Raw genomic sequence first — 16,926 nt, 5'->3', positions numbered from 1 at the left:
AAATATCAAGTAGATCTTGAGTGTCTGAGTCAGAATATTTTTCATTAAAGTAATTCAAAATTCTTTCATTGATTGACTTTATGAGCTCAGTCTCATCTTCCTCAGCAGCCAAAATATTATTGTTAAGCAAATGCAAAACAGGTTTCAGGTAGGACACACTGACATAGTCTTCACCTGACAGAGTGTCTGTAAAACCCATCAATGGGCTCAAAGCCTTGTTCAATGAATCAAGCATGCCAATGTCCTGCCATGTAGGTACTAAGTGCCTGTTTTTTCTGTCTGAAGCTAGGACTTGTGTGATCGCTTTTTCCTTTTCCAGCACCCTTTGAACTATTTGCTGCCGTGATCCCCAACGAGTAGGTGCGAGTGGTGTGGTGAATAAATTGACAGTCCAAACAGTAATTCCTCCCAAAGCGTCTGTGTTTATTAAATATAAACAATAATAACCACCCCTCTACCAGCAATGGTATCGGGGGGAAACACTGCTGGCTTGCAGACCAAAAATAAAACAAACAGTATTCAGTAATCCCCAATCCACAGTCCTGTGCATGAAAGTGTGCTCTTCAATTAGCAGGGGGGTGCTGGTGTCGTGAGGTGAGGGTAGTGCTCTGGTTATGTGGGCTGGCTCCGTGGCTACAGCCCCTGGCTCCTTCTCCTCTAGAAACACAAACACAAAACAACATGTAACAAAATAAACAAAACTGCTCCGGCTGGAGGTTACGTTCTCAGCGCAAGGCGGCGTACTGACGTAGCTGCTTCCTCTTTGTACCCACAAACTCCTCCCTGCAATCAACCCGTCGCCATGGTTTCTCCAATAGAGGGCCGTCCCACAGCTGATTGCAATGGAGTCGTTCCGGGTGCTTGCAACTACGCACTCCCCCTATATGGTCACCTTCCAGTTTACACCTACCGTCAAGGTGGTTCATCTAGGAGGCAGCATACCACCATCCTTGCACAGCGCCCTTTCTGGTTGGGAGGGAGATTTACAACATTGATCCTTTCTCTCTTTATCACACAGCTGTAAGAGAATGTGTTCACCAGCCTCTTTAACATACCAATGGCACGGTCAATGCACTTATCATCTTTAATGCTATTTTCTATTTAAAAGGAAGAAGACAAAAAATTGTATCAATAATTTATATAAAAATATGGCAACGCTTTATATTGCATGGCATAAATTAATATGCAATAGATATGCAATTGCATATTAAATTATTGTTAAATTATTCCTTGTTAAACATTTAAGTCAGATTAACTGTATTTTCAATAAGGACATGTAAACTGTGAAATTATTACATATTTTCAATGGTAACAAAACAGAATATAAATGGACATGATATGCAATTACATTTTCAATTGACATTTGGTTAACATTTAGCAAGAAACCAGCTATTGCATATTTATTAAATATTAATTTACCATTAATTTAATATGCAATTGAATGTCTATTTAATATTAATTTATGCCACGCAATATAAAGCGTTACCAAAAATGTAAAGCTGTAATCTAGGCATGCGAATGCTGCTGTGTGCAAGAGAAATGACAACCAGCTAGTAAATCTGCTTATTAAATAAATTGACACGGATATTCCTTTTATCCCATTAGTAAAATAATAATAAAAACAGATGCAATTTACTCCTGCTTTTAATTTCAACTCAATATTATTGCAGAAAATGTATGCAAAGGGCAGCATTGTGGTGCAGTGGTTAGGGTTCTGGACTCTTGATCGTAGGGTCGTGGGTTAAATCCCAGGTGGGGGACGCTGCTGCTGTACCCTTGTGCAAGGTACTTTACCTAGATTGCTCCAGTAAAAACCCAACTGTATAAATGGGTAACTGTATGTAAAAATAATGTGATATCTTGTAACAATTGTAAGTCGCCCTGGATAAGGGCGTCTGCTAAGAAATAAATAATAATAATAATAATAATAATAATAATAATAATAATAATAATAATAATAATAATAATAATAATGCAAAACAGTACATTTCTTTACCGTACAGTGCCTTGCATAAGTATTCACCCCCCTTGGACTTTTCCACATTTTGTAGTGTTACAACCTGGAATTAAAATGGATTTAATTAGGATTTTTTGTCACTGATCTACACAAAATAGTCCATAATGTCGAAGTGGGGAAAAAAAATCTACATATTTTTCAAAATTATTTACAAATGAAAAACTGAAAAGTCTTGATTGCATAAGTATTCACCCCCTTTGCTGTGACACCCCTAAATAAGCTCTGGTGCAACCAATTGCCTTCAGAAGTCTGTGTGGTCCAGTGGTTAAAGAAAAGGGCTTGTAATCAGGAGGTCCCCAGTTCAAATCCCACTTCAGCCACTGACTCACTGTGTGACCCTGAGCAAGTCACTTAACCTCCTTGTGCTCTGTCTTTCGGTGAGACGTAATTGTAAGTGACTCTGCAGCTGATGCATAGTTCACACACCCTAGTCTCTGTAAGTCGCCATGGATAAAGGTGTCTGCTAAATAAACAAATTATAGAAGTCACATAATTAGTTGAATGGAGTCCACCTGTGTGCAATTAAAGTGTCACATGATTTCAGATTAAATACACCTGTTTCTGGAAGGCCCCAGAGTTTGTTAGAGAGCATATCTAAACAAACAGCATCATGAAGACCAAGGAGCTATCAAAACAAGTCCGGGATAAAGTTCTGGAGAAGCACCAATCAGGGTTGGGTTATAAAAAAATATCCCAAACTTTGAACATCCCCCAGAACACTGTTAAATCCATTATTAAAAAATGGAAAGAATATGGCACAACCGCGACTCTGCCTAGAGAAGGCCGTCCACCAAAACTCAGTGACCAGGTAAGGAGGGCATCAGTCAGAGAAGCAACCAAGAGGCCAATGGTAACTCTGAAGGAGCTGGAGAGATCCACAGCTGAGATTGGAGAAACCGTCCATGGGACAACTATAACCCGGACGCTCCACAAAGCCTTGGCCTTGGCGCAAAACGCTATGTGTGGCGCAAAGCCAACACTGCTCATCACCCTGAGAACACCATCCCCACGGTGAAGCATGGTGGTGGCAGCATCATGTTATGGGGATGCTTTTCATTTGCAGGGACTGGGAAACTGGTCAGGATTGAGGGCAAGATGGATGGAGCCAAATACAGGGAAATTCTAGAGGAAAACCTGTTTCAGTCTGCAAGAGACCTGGGACTGGGGCAGAGGTTCACCTTCCAGCAGGACAATGACCCTAAACACACAGCCAAAGCTACACTGGAGTGGTTTAAAAACAAGAACTTGAATGTCTTAGAATGGCCCAGTCAAAGCCCAGACCTCAATCCGATTGAGAATCTGTGGCAAGACTTGAAAAGTGCTGTTCACCAACGGTCCCCATCCAACTTGACAGAGCATGAGCAATTTTGTCAAGAAGAATGGGCAAAAATTGCAGGATCCAGATGTGCAAAGCTGGTAGAGACTTACCCAAAAAGACTCACAGCTGTAATTGCTGCCAAAGGTGCTTCTACCAAGATTTGACTCAGAGGGGTGAATACTTATGCAACCAACAAATGTCTTTTTTTTTTTTGTTTAATTAAGTTTTGTGTCACAATAAAAAAATATTTTGCACCTTCAAAGTGTTAAGTATGTTGTGTAAATCAAATGGTAAAAATCGCAATTAAATCCATTTTAATTCCAGGTTGTAACACTACAAAATGTGGAAAAGTCCAAGGGGGGTGAATACTTGTGCGAGGCACTGTGTATAGTTTGTTTAACCTGCTTATAATATCTACATTTTAAAAGCAGTCCCAAACTTTCCTAATTCTGTTTAAATCGTTTACAAAACATTCATTTCATTCTAACAGCATTAACCATTTGCGGTCCATTTATTCAGCACGTCTCAGGCGCGTCAGGTCCAATTTATTTTCACACGCAGTTTATTTTAGATGTGCTGTTTAAAAGTATTTTTTTTTCACAGTAAAACAGGTTTAAAAGTCACTGCATATTAACAGGACACTCAGTACTGCATCTCCAGCCCTGCCCCACCCCTTGTTCGCTGTATTTTTCACATACTACTTCATAGTCGTGCATACCGATAAATCACCTCCTGATCACTCGTTTTATCACCAAACTCCTCAATAATGCGATCCAAGTCATATTTTATTACTATAACATCTCAAAAAGCTCTGCAAATGTCCATGATATTCTTTGACCGCTGGATGCAGAAGCAGCTATCTTCTTTGTTTATGTCCGTATTATCTCTGTGGTGCCGGGGCTATTTGTATTGCTCAGATCCGCACCTTTTTTTTCAGGCTTCTCTTGGCTCCTATCGGTCTCACTCGGCAATTGAATGGTTTTCTCTGCTTTTTCCGGAGAAAAAACGACTAGAGACCTGTGTTTTACGGCTTTTTGATGATGTCAGACCGGAAAGGGTTAACATAAGGCCATAAGCAAAAATATGCTTATTAAAATAAAAACAGAAATATTAGCATGTAAATATAATTTCATATTCAATATTAAAAGTTGTTAATATAAATAAATAAGACTTACCGATCTCAAGGTGAAGCCTGTGTCCAAAACATTGAAGTCTATGCCACGCATTTAGTTCTGTAACTTTGACGATGTTTGAGCCGTTGTCTGTAGTGATGCAGACTTGCTGCTGTTCTCTCAGGCCCCAGTCAGACACAGCATCTTGCAAACCTTGTGCGATTATCTCACCAGTGTGATCTTCAGGAAAGTACGTAGTTTGCAAGCACTAAATTCCAATCTGAATCGGTGTAGTGTACTGTTAGGATAATGTATGGCTCAGTGATTCGGCTTGACCACAGGTCAGTGGTACTGGAAAAAAATATATATACTGGTTAACTCTTTGGTTACTCGCCTACGGCAGTCATTGTACAATGTTGGCAGAGCTGTTTGTGAAAAAATACTTCGTATTTCTTGTCGATCATTTTCAACAACTTAATAAAGCCTTCTTTTTCTACAGTTTAGATAGGAACCATATCTTTCGCAATGTGATACGTTACTGCATCAGTGATTTGTTTCCATCGTTTACTGCTTGGTTCATATGGCACAACATCTGAAAATGATTCTGAGATAGAGGTTTGTATTTCGCCTTTTTTGGCAGCTTATTTAGTAGGCTTTTCAGGTTGCAAGTTTTTTTCATTGCGTTTACTGTATTCAATAGGATGTTGTTGCTTCGGTTGATGAAATAGATTGGACGTGTTGCCTCCTTTTACTGCCACGGCCTTCAAACATACTTTACAAATTATGGTACTTTGCTGAGTATCTGTTGATTTGAATCCGAAAAAACACCAAACCACTGAAGATGCTCCTTTCTTAGGGATCAGCTCATCTCCAGTAGAATGAGATGAAGTTTTGCTGTTTTTCACTTTCACTCATAGCAGTAGCCTTAGTTAGGTTATGTGACAATCTAACAAAGAGACTGTATGAAGATCCAGACTATCTACGTTTAGCTAATTGGGGAGGGTTCGTCAATGCTATTGAACAAATTATTTTAAAAGTTGGACGTGACCCGATTGATTTAATGTTTTTTATATAAAATATTAGTATGTTTTAATTAAAAATGGAAATAATATAATGTAATAAAAATAATACCAATCATAATACCAATCTCTATTTTTGAGACCTCCCTATAGTTCAAATGGATCAGTCCACGGGACATGAACTGAGCAGGGGGAAGAAACGAAACCTATGTTAGAAGATTTAGTTTCTTCAAATTAACAGACCAATATATATTTTTTTCTTTTAGACACTTCATATGCTTATTTTTTATCTGTTTGCAACTAATTCTTTCCTCCTGATATTTGATCGTCTTTAAAAAAAATACTGGTACAACTATGATACCGGTATATTGCCCAACCCTAGTGTAAAGTATGCACAAGGTTAAAAAAAGAGGTGGTGCATCTGGTAAAAGCACAGCTGTGTGGCGTGCTGGGTGTGTCATACAGTCGGGAGTGCACGTTTGCTTCCTGGCTGTGCGAAGTCACTGGTCTTCGCTGGGGAATCCAGAGTGAGTGTTACATTAGCTATGGTGTCCTGTGAGCTTGGGAGGCAAAACCAGCAAGGACTGTTTCCCGCTACAGTTGACCCTACTGGCCAGGTGCCTGCAGGACTGGCCTTTGTCCTTCAGAAGCTGGTAGCTCGCAGGCATCTGCTGTCCAGTTCCTGGGTGTAAAGAGGCAACTGGCTTGGTCGTGGGATTCGAACTGTTTGGGGAATTGCTGCGGTGAGGGAATGTAATTGGACATTCTAAATTGGGGACAACATTTGGGGTAAAATAATTGGGCACTGAAAAACTGGTGGTAGACACTGTGAAATAATTTGCTTAGTTGTTACTTTTTTAAACAGACTATTAGACTTTATGCCAGGCTAAGATTGTTGTTTCACTGTATATTGTAGGTCTAGAGAGGTTTCCTGTAAAAAATTATACCCAAAACACAATTTTAGGGGTAAAAAAAGGTGATGCCTTTATGAATGTATGTTTTACTGCAGTATAATGAAGTGATGCCATTAGCCTCCTACTACTGAAAGTTCCATGTGGCTCACAGAGTGACTCACTGGCAAGCAGGTTTAATGGGGGAGTCAGCTTGTGTCTCTATAGCAACAGTAAAACTAAAACTATTATTGGGGAATGTTTGCTTTCTGCAGAGTGCACAAGAGGTTAAATTATGGAAGAATGCAGTAAACAATACAGAGGAATGGTCTCTTTGTGTAAAATTGAGAGTTATTGTGGGGCACTGCAGTTTTAGACTCTGGGTGATGGTAGTACTCCTTAGATAATACACTGAAGCAGGATGATAATTCCACTCATAGGTATTAAAGATACTAGGTATTAAATAAAATAATTATCTTGGACCGTGATGAATGCTTAGTTCATGAACAATTTAAAATATGGTTGGAGCTCAGACTTGGACTGACCAGATTTGACAACCCATGCACTAAAAAGACTACCATGCAATGTTAGAGAAGTTGGTATTCATAATGTTGGTACACAAAGGGCTCAATTTTAATTATCTAATGACGCTGATATTCATATCGGCCACTGTTTAGATCAACTGAGTTCTCGCACTGGAGTGGCTTAGGAGATACTGTATGTGAGCTTGGACTGAAACCCAGTCTTTACTGGCTCTTGATAGCGTCTCACTTGTAAGAGAATATTGACAAAACCTGTGGGTAATTTTCCCTTTTCTCCGTTTAAAACGCAGGTTGTGAATACAATAATAAATCAATAAAAGCAGCCTTCAGACTTGTCGTACTTGGATTGGATTATCCGTACCTGGAGGACGGGTGTGTTGGTGAACAAAGGCCACCCCCCTGGAGTTTACGCAGTGGATGGTTTCTCCCTTGTATGTATCCGAGGAGCAGTGTGGCTCGAAGAGCTTGGCTATTCTGTTGGGTTTTCTCTCCCCCCTGGAAAGACCGACCTCCAAGTGGAGTCTCCAGGACACCCTTCAATGATGAGCTCCCAAAGCCATTCCCCAGGTACCGTAAGACAGGGCGCATCACTTTTTGCTTGTTTTTTGGGTGTGTGAGTTTGGCCAATGGATGCCACTGTTCTGTCAACTGTTTATTACATGTTTGTCTTTATAAGAAGTGAACAACGTGTTCTAGAACCTATTTTGGGTTAGCAAATACTAAAAATGATATAGTGGCATCAAATAAATACTGTAGCTGTTTTTTTGATGTTCGCCACAGTTGAAGTGCATGCAGATTGTTTAATGCAAAATAGGTCAATTGCAAACATGGTGCCCTATGCAAAAGTCTCTTAAGATAATTCACATGCATTCTGCTGCATTTTCATAAACACACAACCAAGTGATCAGAGTCACTTCTCTTTTTCCTCATTCATGTGACCATTTTATGTTTTACCATATTCACTATAATATTAAACTCTGGTTGCTGCATCATTCTCTTAGTTAAGAATGCCCACTTTCAAGAGGGGCAGGAGCCTAGCATTGTTTGTCTCCTTGATGCTACTACAGGACAGAGCTTTGGCCCAGCAGTACTGTTCTATTTTAAACCCATTGTTAAACCTATCCTCTGTTGTTTTCCTTAAGCCAATCAAGTATTGCATGGTATGGTGGCTTGCCCCAGATTACCACAGGTTTCTTCTAATAGGCTAATGGTTTTATTCTCAATCTGTCTGTATTGGGATTAAGACATGATGTCAGTCTTTCAGTGTTGAAAGGTTTACCCTTATAAGCAGTGACAGGTTACTACAGCTCCAAGGAAGCAAATCTATTTTCTGTGTTAGTGGATAGTAAGCTTTGTTAGTTGAGGTTCCTCTAAATGAGTAAGGCCTGTTTTTCCCCCAATTGCCAATATGTGCAATATGATTTGAATTTACAAAAGGGCATTTCATCCAGGAACTCAAAGGTGTGTGTGTGTGTGTAGTCTTGCCAGATTCTCCAAATACACTAGAAGCTCTTTTTACCCACAGTCCTTTGTTTTCTAAATACCTTGGTAACCCTAAATATATTTAAGGCTGAGGCGATACATCGATTTATCGATGCATCGTATCATTTGACAACTATCGATAGTCAAGCCCGTGTAGCGTTTTTGTGTAAAGGGTTTAAGCAAAGGAAAGCTTTTATTTTTTATTACATTTGCAATCGGCAGTTATGTTTTGCATTAAGTGCAGAGCTTATCTGCTGCCATCAGGTCTGACTCCCTGAATCCACATGCGATTGAGCTAACCACCTCCCCCTGCCCCGCCCCCTGTGAGTGTTTACTGATGGGATTGGATCTGTGCAGTTATTTTCTAAAGTAAAGAAGGTAATGTTTGGGATACTCCGGTAACACAACTGATTTGTGTGACCAAAAGCTGTATCTTTGGTCAGAAGTTTTAAGCATCTCGTCAACGTCAGTCTCTAATGAGCAGGTATTCAGCAATGCTGGGCAGATTGTAAGCAAGTGTCAGTCATTTCTTAAATTAAAACCAAAATATGTACATGTGACAGAGACAGAATAATTCTTGGTGATTTATCTCCACTCTGGATCTGATAAAGGGATACTGGCAGATCCCCTTAACCCGCAGTTCTAGAGAGAAAACCACATTTTCAGCTCCTGAAGGGCTGTTCCATTTCATAACCATGCCGTTTGGGCTACATGGTGCACCTGCTGCCTTTCGGAGACTGATGGACCAGGTCTTGTGGCAGCGTATATTGACGATGTGGTCATTTACAGCTCCACCTGATGAGAGCCTTTGGCTAGGATTACGGCCGTCCTTCAGTCTCTAAGGGTAGCCCGGCTGACAGCCAACTTGAGAAAATGTGAGTTTTCCAAAACAGTTGTCACCAAAGTCCAGGCAATCCCCAAAACCAAGGCTCAGGTGAGGTCTCTACTGGGGTTAGCTGATTATTACCATAGATTCATCCCCAAGTATGCCTCAGTGGTCAATCCTTAGTTGACCTCACCAGAAAGAGCTCTCCAAATTTGATTAAGTGGTCAGAAGAATGTCAGGGGGCATTTGATACTATTAAGCAGAGACTCTGCCAGGCCCCCACTCTCATAATACCAGATTTCACCAAGAGCTTCATCCTCTACACCGATGAGTCGGATGTTGGTTTGTGTGCGGTTTTGTCCCAAACGGTAGACGGAGTAGAACACTGTATGTATCTCAGCAAAAAGATGCCCCCCCGGGAGTCCGCCATCTAGAAAGGGGGCGGAGCTATGGTACACTAAATCATCGACCCGGAAGGGAAACGTTGTGGCAGCCGTGGATTGGAGGAGTGGTTGCAATCGTTAACCAAGGGGCCGTGATTGACGGTATATAAGGGGACGTAGCGAGGTGATCTGTTCCTTTGTATGGTTAAATGCTGAACCGGAAGGAGAACGTAAAATCTATATTTGTTTGTCTAAAATCTACTTGTTTGTTATTATTAGACGGCTAACACGATCCAGAGCTGTCGCTACAGGCCTGCACAAACCCAGACAACACTGCATCTTGATCACGATAACTTGTATTTGCACCACAAGCACTACAGCACTCATTTTGGACTTGTGACCGTGTTTTGTGTATTAGTGTGTTTAGCAAGGGTGAGTGACATGGGAGAGGGGAGCTTGATAGCGAGATGCTCAAACAAAGAGGCTGGGAAAGAGAGAGTTGAGGCAGCAAGCACAGCAGTGCCCCCACCTCTACCAGCGAGGCGTGGCTTGTCAAAGAGCGAGTAGCCATTTGGGGTGGATAGATGTAGTAAGTGATTATCATTTACAGAGTGCCAGGTTTCTGCTAGACAGAGAAAATCAAGATTAGTATCAGTTATAAGTTTGTTGAGAAGCAGAGATGTGTTAGTCAGAGAATGGCAATTTAGGAATGAGAATTTACAGTTTGTAGCAGGCAGTACAGGGGGAGAGGGCGTTAGTAATGGTATCTGAAGCAAGTACTTACCAGTGTTCATTCTAGGAGGGAAGAAAGAGTGAGCACGCTGTGTCCAGGGGATCCAGACATAGGTGTCAGAGTGGGAATGAGGCCTCTAGTAGCCATTGGGAGAGATTTGGAAAAGGTTCTCGCTCTACCTGTACTCGCTCTGACTGCCACAGCTCAGACTGCCCTTGGATGTGTGGCCCTTTTACTGACTGGCATTCTAAGACACTGTTTGCCAATTTATACTGTCCTGCAGGCCTAGAGCTGGTCCAGTTTACACGCTATCTAAATTCACTTCAATCTACCACAGCTCTGAATACTATAGAAAATGAATTACTTCAACCAGCTGATGTAGTTATATCAGCAAACAAGTATTCAAATTGACTTACCAATCGCTATTCTGTTCCCTTCCAACTGCAAGCAGCAACACAATCCACATATTAAGCAGGTCAGTCACTAGATTAATCTATACATCAGCTTTTTTGGAGAACGATATATCGATAGTGAAAAATTAGGCAACGCCCCAATCTTAAATATATGAACTGCCCCTCTCCCCCATACAACAGAAAGCTGTATCACAAGGTGTACCCCAAAGGTTTTGTATGCTGAGTATGTTTAACTTTTGGTTAGTTGCTGTATTTGGCTGATGTCCTTTGTTTGTTAGTGTACAGTATGGCATTGGCTACTTGACTGGTGGTCACGTTTAATACCTCAATAACCCCTGTCATTATATCGCACCTCATTGTATAGCCCACAAAGCTTTACTCCCGAGGGCACGGGTACTGCAATTCTCTTTTGTTTTAAAACTGTACTGTCTTGTACAACAGACCATTTTGCCTTAGCTGTCTAACTCATTAATGCTAGTTGCAATAGCTTTTGTTATAAAACACAATAGTACTATACAATAGTAAGCACGTCTCACTCCCGTAGGCCAACAGTAATAAAATAATGGGTACAGGGTGATTTTAATTATTTTTTTTTTGCCTTTTGATATCTTGTACAGTGAGCTTAATTTTTCTTGTAATCCCCTTCAAGGAGACGCTTATCCCTGTTGACAAGCAGTGTTGCCCTTGTGCCATAATCATTTATATCTTGGAAATGGTTGTTGAAATGAATGCTGGGTACAATACGTTTTTAAGGGTATAATGCATTAGTTCTGGTGTGTAATTGGCTTAAGGAACACTATAGGTATATCTTTGAAACTGCATACCCAGAACTTAATGATTAACACGGTAAGTTTTTTTTAATTTAGGGAATGCAATTTAGTGGAGTTATCTTCCCTATACTACTAAAGCAGACTGCAGTTTTGGCTGCTCTAATCATTCCTTTACCTTTTTAGAGTTAAAGCCACTAGTTTAATAAGACACACCTGAGCTTGTTACCTGTACACTGTGGCTAATCAAGGTCATAGTAACTGCTAGGCAATAGGAGTCTTATTTGATTCCCTGTACTACTAGAACGACCCACAGTGTTGAGTGGATATGTTTTGCTTTATCTGTTTTTTGTATTTTATTTTTTATATCTCTTCTATGTCAGGGGCCTTGTCTCGCTTCTTCTCTATCATCTGTTTTCTTCTTCACTCTGCTTTATTATTGCTCCAAAGGGCTGTCACGGATGATGTGCAGAGCATCATGCCAGGATGGAGATACAACTCAACCCAGCTGCAGTCCCTGCACAGCTGTACCATAGGAAATCCAATGACACAGCAGCGCTGTTATTGTATCAATCCCAGTGTATTTACAATAGCCAGGCAGATGTAGTAATAATAATAATATCTTTATTTTTACATAGCACCTTTCATAGTGGCCTACCATCACAAAGCACTTTACAGAGGTAGACTGTGAACTGTGCATTATATGCAGAATCACTTACAATAGGACATTGATTTAACATCTCATCTGCAGGATGGAGCACAATTGGAGGTTAAGTGACTTGCTCAGGGTCACACAGTGAGTCAGTCAGTGGCATAGGTGGGATTTGAACCAGTGACCTTCTGGTTACAAGCCCCGGACTTTAACCACTGGACCACACTGCCTCCTTACATACAGTGGTTTGCAACAGTCCTTGGCAAAAGAGAGCTCTGTATATGGGTATAACTTTATTCATGGATATTCCACTTGAAGGATTTTGTGGTTTGGCTGATAAGTTTGTACATTTTGTATTTTTGAGCAAGCAACAGTGACATTTGACCTTGTCCAGTAAGACAAATTAACTCGTTAACCCGTTTTGAAAAAAACAACAATCCAATATCTCTGAAACAAATTATTGAAAAGTGTTTTTACACCCTTTTCCAACATCTTTTCAGGAAAATATATTCAGTAAGTGAAAATTTACAAATGTGCTGCCAGCAGTGTGGAGTAGTGGTTAGGGCTCTGGACTCTTGACCGGAGGGTCGTTGGTTCAATCCCAGGTGGTGGACACAGCTGCTGTACCCTTGAGCAAGGTACTTTACCTAGATTGCTCCAGTAAAAACCCAACTGTATAAATGGGTAATTGTATGTAAAAAATAATGTGATATCTTGTAACAATTGTAAGTCGCCCTGGATAAGGGCATCTGCTAAGAAATAAATAATAATAATAATTTCAATTCCTATAAATTTTTACAATATCAATTCAGGACTATGTCATGATTTGTGGAAGTACTTCTAGCCACGGAATGCAACCTTGCAAAAGCGCATTCTATGGAGCAGAATCAAGTGGGCTGATGAGGAGGATGTTATTTTCCATTTAAGTTTAAGATCATTTTTTTTCTTCTAAAATGTGATCAATAACAAAACCAGCAATTTTATACAAAACTGAAACTTGTAAGTACCTTTATAAATACAAATCTATAAAGTAAATGGATACAATACATACAAGACACATCCTGCCTGCCCACGTGTTTTGACCTTGTGCTAGAAGAACCACACTTTTTTTTAAAAAATATTTATTTGTTCAATCGCTCTCTCTGACAGTTGTGCCAGTGGGCAGCAGTTTCCTACAATTATACAATGACGAGAATCCTCCTCCTATTTATTTCAGTGGGTAATATGATGTCATAGCTGCGGTGATATCTCTTGACATCGCCACTCTTCTCTTTAAACCTGTTTTTGTTAGTTGTTTTTATTTCAAAGGACCTCATAGCTATTGTATAATCGCAATATGGTGCTCCAGGGTGTGTGTCGTTGGGGTTTATTGTCACTTCTCAGGCTGGGTGAAGACACTGCTATCCCTCGGATCTCACAACGCAACCGAGGTGTAGTGATATTCCCACAATGATACTAGACTTGAGTCTACTGTGGATCATTTGTTGTATACAGGGTACAACAAACGACACAATTCAGGGAAGAAAGCATACGAGGTTGCCTTTTGTTTTTAGTTATACCCTTACCAAAAAGTACTATAGTATACTATAGTAGTATTATAGTATAGTGTAGTAGTACTATAGTATACTATAGAGTTTATAGTATTTTATAGTAATACTATAGGACATCATAGTAGTATATAAAAGCTAGTAATAGTAATGCATATCGTAGTATTTTGTAATAGTACTTTATGAAAGCATATGTCTACTAAAAGCTTTATGTTTTAATATTTATTTATTAACATAAAACAGGAAATAAATTCATGTCAACAAGGGCGCATTAATCAAATGGGTGCTGTCACTGTGTGTGTGGGAGGGGCATCATATTCGTTAATACTAGTAATTGTAACTATAACTAAAAATACTGTAAAACGATAACTAAATAATTAGAAAAAATATTCTCCATTTGTGGAGACTTGACAGAGGAAAACGTAACAGGACCATGCGTCACACTGGAGACTAAAGTTTTCCTAAAACATAATTATATAATATAAGCTAATCAAAGAAAACCAATGCTGTATTATAAAGGTTTTTTTTGTGGAGCTCAAGGAGTTTTCTGGCATGCGGCAGGACATCTAGATTTATGAGACCAGACCGAGCAGTATTGTACCTGCCATCATTGTTTTGGAGAGATGGGGGAAGAAAAACTGGCAAATGCTCTGTACTAGATTACTAGGCTTCAGAACAAAAGGTACGTTGTTGTCCATGGTTATTGTGGGTCCTTAAATGTAGAGTTGATTTCATTGGGTCTTAGTTAGGGATTTGCAGTTACTCTTTCTGAGAAATTCCCTTTAAGTTTTTTTTTATTAAATGAACAAGCCTATTAATTAATCTGCTAATTTCACAACAAGGAAAGCCACTTTTCCTCAACCGTTACAATTGAGTACCATTTAATGGCAATTAACTTCCACATTGAGAGACTTGAAGTCTATTGGAAGAACATGTTCCTTTCATCTGGGGCACTGCCATTTTTTCCGGCCTACTGCCATACCAAGGCCGTAAACTAACATTGAAAATATGTTGCGAAGCTCGCAAACAGAACTGATTCATCACATTCAAGTCACCTTTCCTTAACCATACCTTAAGAGCTAATCACCCTGACTGAATTATCTTCCGCTGTGCATAGTGGCAGATGTACTTTATTTCTTTGTCGAATTTAATTAGAGGTTAACCAGAACTACAATCCCACAATTCACTGCAGTGATGATTTCTAAGGAAATAAACAAAATAAAATCAAAATGTGTTTATATCAAAAACATGAAAGAAAAGCAAGACCTATAAACACATATAAAAGGAGTCATTTTAGTTTCCTTGTTCAGCCTATGAAAATATAGGTCTAAAAATGAAAACTAAAAGCCCCAGAAATTTTGTGTGTATAATTAGGTACTTCTTGTCATATGGTTACCACATGTTTTCACAAGAGTTAGTAAGTAGGTAACATTCTCTCTGCAGGGGATAGTTAACTAGTACCCTCAGCCTGTGTTTGAAAGAGCTTTCCCCTTGCAGTGATTAATTGCTGGCATGCTGTGCAAAGCAGATTCTGCATCAATAAACGGTCATAAACAGCAACTTGCCTGGTTCAAACATAAACAGAGTCTCAGGCTGCACACGGGCTGAAGCAAGGCCAAATTCACAAAGGGACAGAGTTACTAAGCTTTTTCTCCAGTGCAAAAACCAGTAAACAACACCATTCTACCACATGGTTTTCCAAACATTTTACACATTTCAGAACCATTTTTAACTTAAACCTTGTTGGAAATATCAACTGTGATGGGGTTTTGTGTAAAATGTTATAAAGAAACACCATTTAGGGGAAAGCCTTCCTGTTTTTTATCCCACTGGGGTATATCCTGGAGATATATCTTGTACTGCAGTGACCCCATCTGTGGCTTAGGGTCAGGGTGGAATACAGAGCTCCCTGTCTCTCCATATGACATTTTTAGGCTACATATTATAGTCACTTACATTTTTACATATTTGTAAAGAACCAGTATTGAAGCTGGTTGGTATATAATTTAATACTAGTTAAAGAGTATTTAGAATCTGGGGACATATTGAGCTACCTGCATGTCAAACATTTTTATTTATCTGTACTTAAAATAAAGGAACAATGCAGCTGTACCATGCATGTCCAGTATCCATAATGTTAAAACAAACCAACCCCTCTCCCATTGCATAATTCATGATGTCAAAAGTCAATCAAACACCTGCTTCTGATCACAGGGAAATACTGGAGGGGTAAGACTCCACGCCCACTTATAAAACCCACCCTTAAAAATGTTACACACCTTCCTAGATGTTGAAATGCCCCTTTGAGATAAAACCCAAACCTCTGTGGGGTTAGGGAGGACACATCCTTCATATATCTTCTGAAATGTATACAATTGTATCTGCAGTTGGCTCACAGGCAGTTTCCCACAGCAATCAGGGCGGCACATAGTACAAGTACACTGCAGGAAATGGAAGAGAGGAAACTGTCTTGATAACGTATATTGTGCTGTTGGCTTGCCGAAACTACAGAACAGTACATTCTCCAAGTCGGATTTTGTTTGTTTAGAAGTGGAGGCAGAACACAGAAAGGTATGTCATTTCAACTGTTTTCCTCGGTTCCTATAGCTTAAGCAAAGTATGTCAAAGGAACTGGTGGAATCTAGGAATTTCATTTTACAAGAGAGAAGACATTTCACAGAAAGCTGGTGCTTGACTGTCTGTGTATAGGGGTGTGCGCCTATACACACCATAGATTGTGAGGCTGTTTACGCTAAATATAAAAACCAGCCCTAGCAGATGCCTCTAAACTCTCCTTATCCACAGCTGGTGGTGCACATCTCAAGCAACAGTGATACAAGAGGAGAGGCCCACTAAATATATCTAGGGAACCACTTATTCAATTGTGATTAAACTTTTTAAGTCCATCCTTTAGCACATGTCACTGAGTGTGTCAGAATCTGGTGGTATAAGGGGATATGTTGTACTTCGTCTTCAAGTAATTTTCAATGATTGAGAATCTGTTCTGCTACAGAAATTGTAATGCCCCCAGATCCTCAAGAACTGTATTGGATAACTTTTGTTGTTTTTTTATTTTTTATTGGCTAGCATAAATTAATGAAATCATTAGTTCCACTTTGTTTAAGAAAAAGAAAATCAAAAGCTTCATAGGGATTTTGTTTTTCTTTCTTTCTGGAAACTGAACTGCAATAAAAGACCGAAAGCTGCGCTGAGCACCAAGTTGAT

The 16,926-nt window shown here is 39.7% G+C and overlaps 1 protein-coding gene across 2 annotated transcripts in view; it reads left to right on the top strand.

Moving 5' to 3' along the window:
• Positions 1 to 16,926, top strand: part of LOC117426176 (histone deacetylase 4-like) — a 278,893-nt gene that overhangs the window by 15,765 nt on the left and 246,202 nt on the right. The window contains exon 2 of one of the 2 annotated variants that reach the window (XM_059033462.1): positions 7,189 to 7,465. The exons of the other annotated variant lie outside the window; for it this stretch is intronic. Within the exon in view, the coding sequence (XP_058889445.1) occupies positions 7,438 to 7,465 (28 nt within the window). The 5' untranslated portion in view covers positions 7,189 to 7,437. The remainder of the gene's footprint in view (positions 1 to 7,188; positions 7,466 to 16,926) is intronic. 2 annotated transcript variants of the gene reach the window in all.

This window comes from Acipenser ruthenus, chromosome 11, assembly GCF_902713425.1.
Source record: "Acipenser ruthenus chromosome 11, fAciRut3.2 maternal haplotype, whole genome shotgun sequence".
NCBI classification, from domain to species: domain Eukaryota; kingdom Metazoa; phylum Chordata; class Actinopteri; order Acipenseriformes; family Acipenseridae; genus Acipenser; species Acipenser ruthenus.
This window is presented reverse-complemented; position numbering and strand designations above follow the sequence as displayed.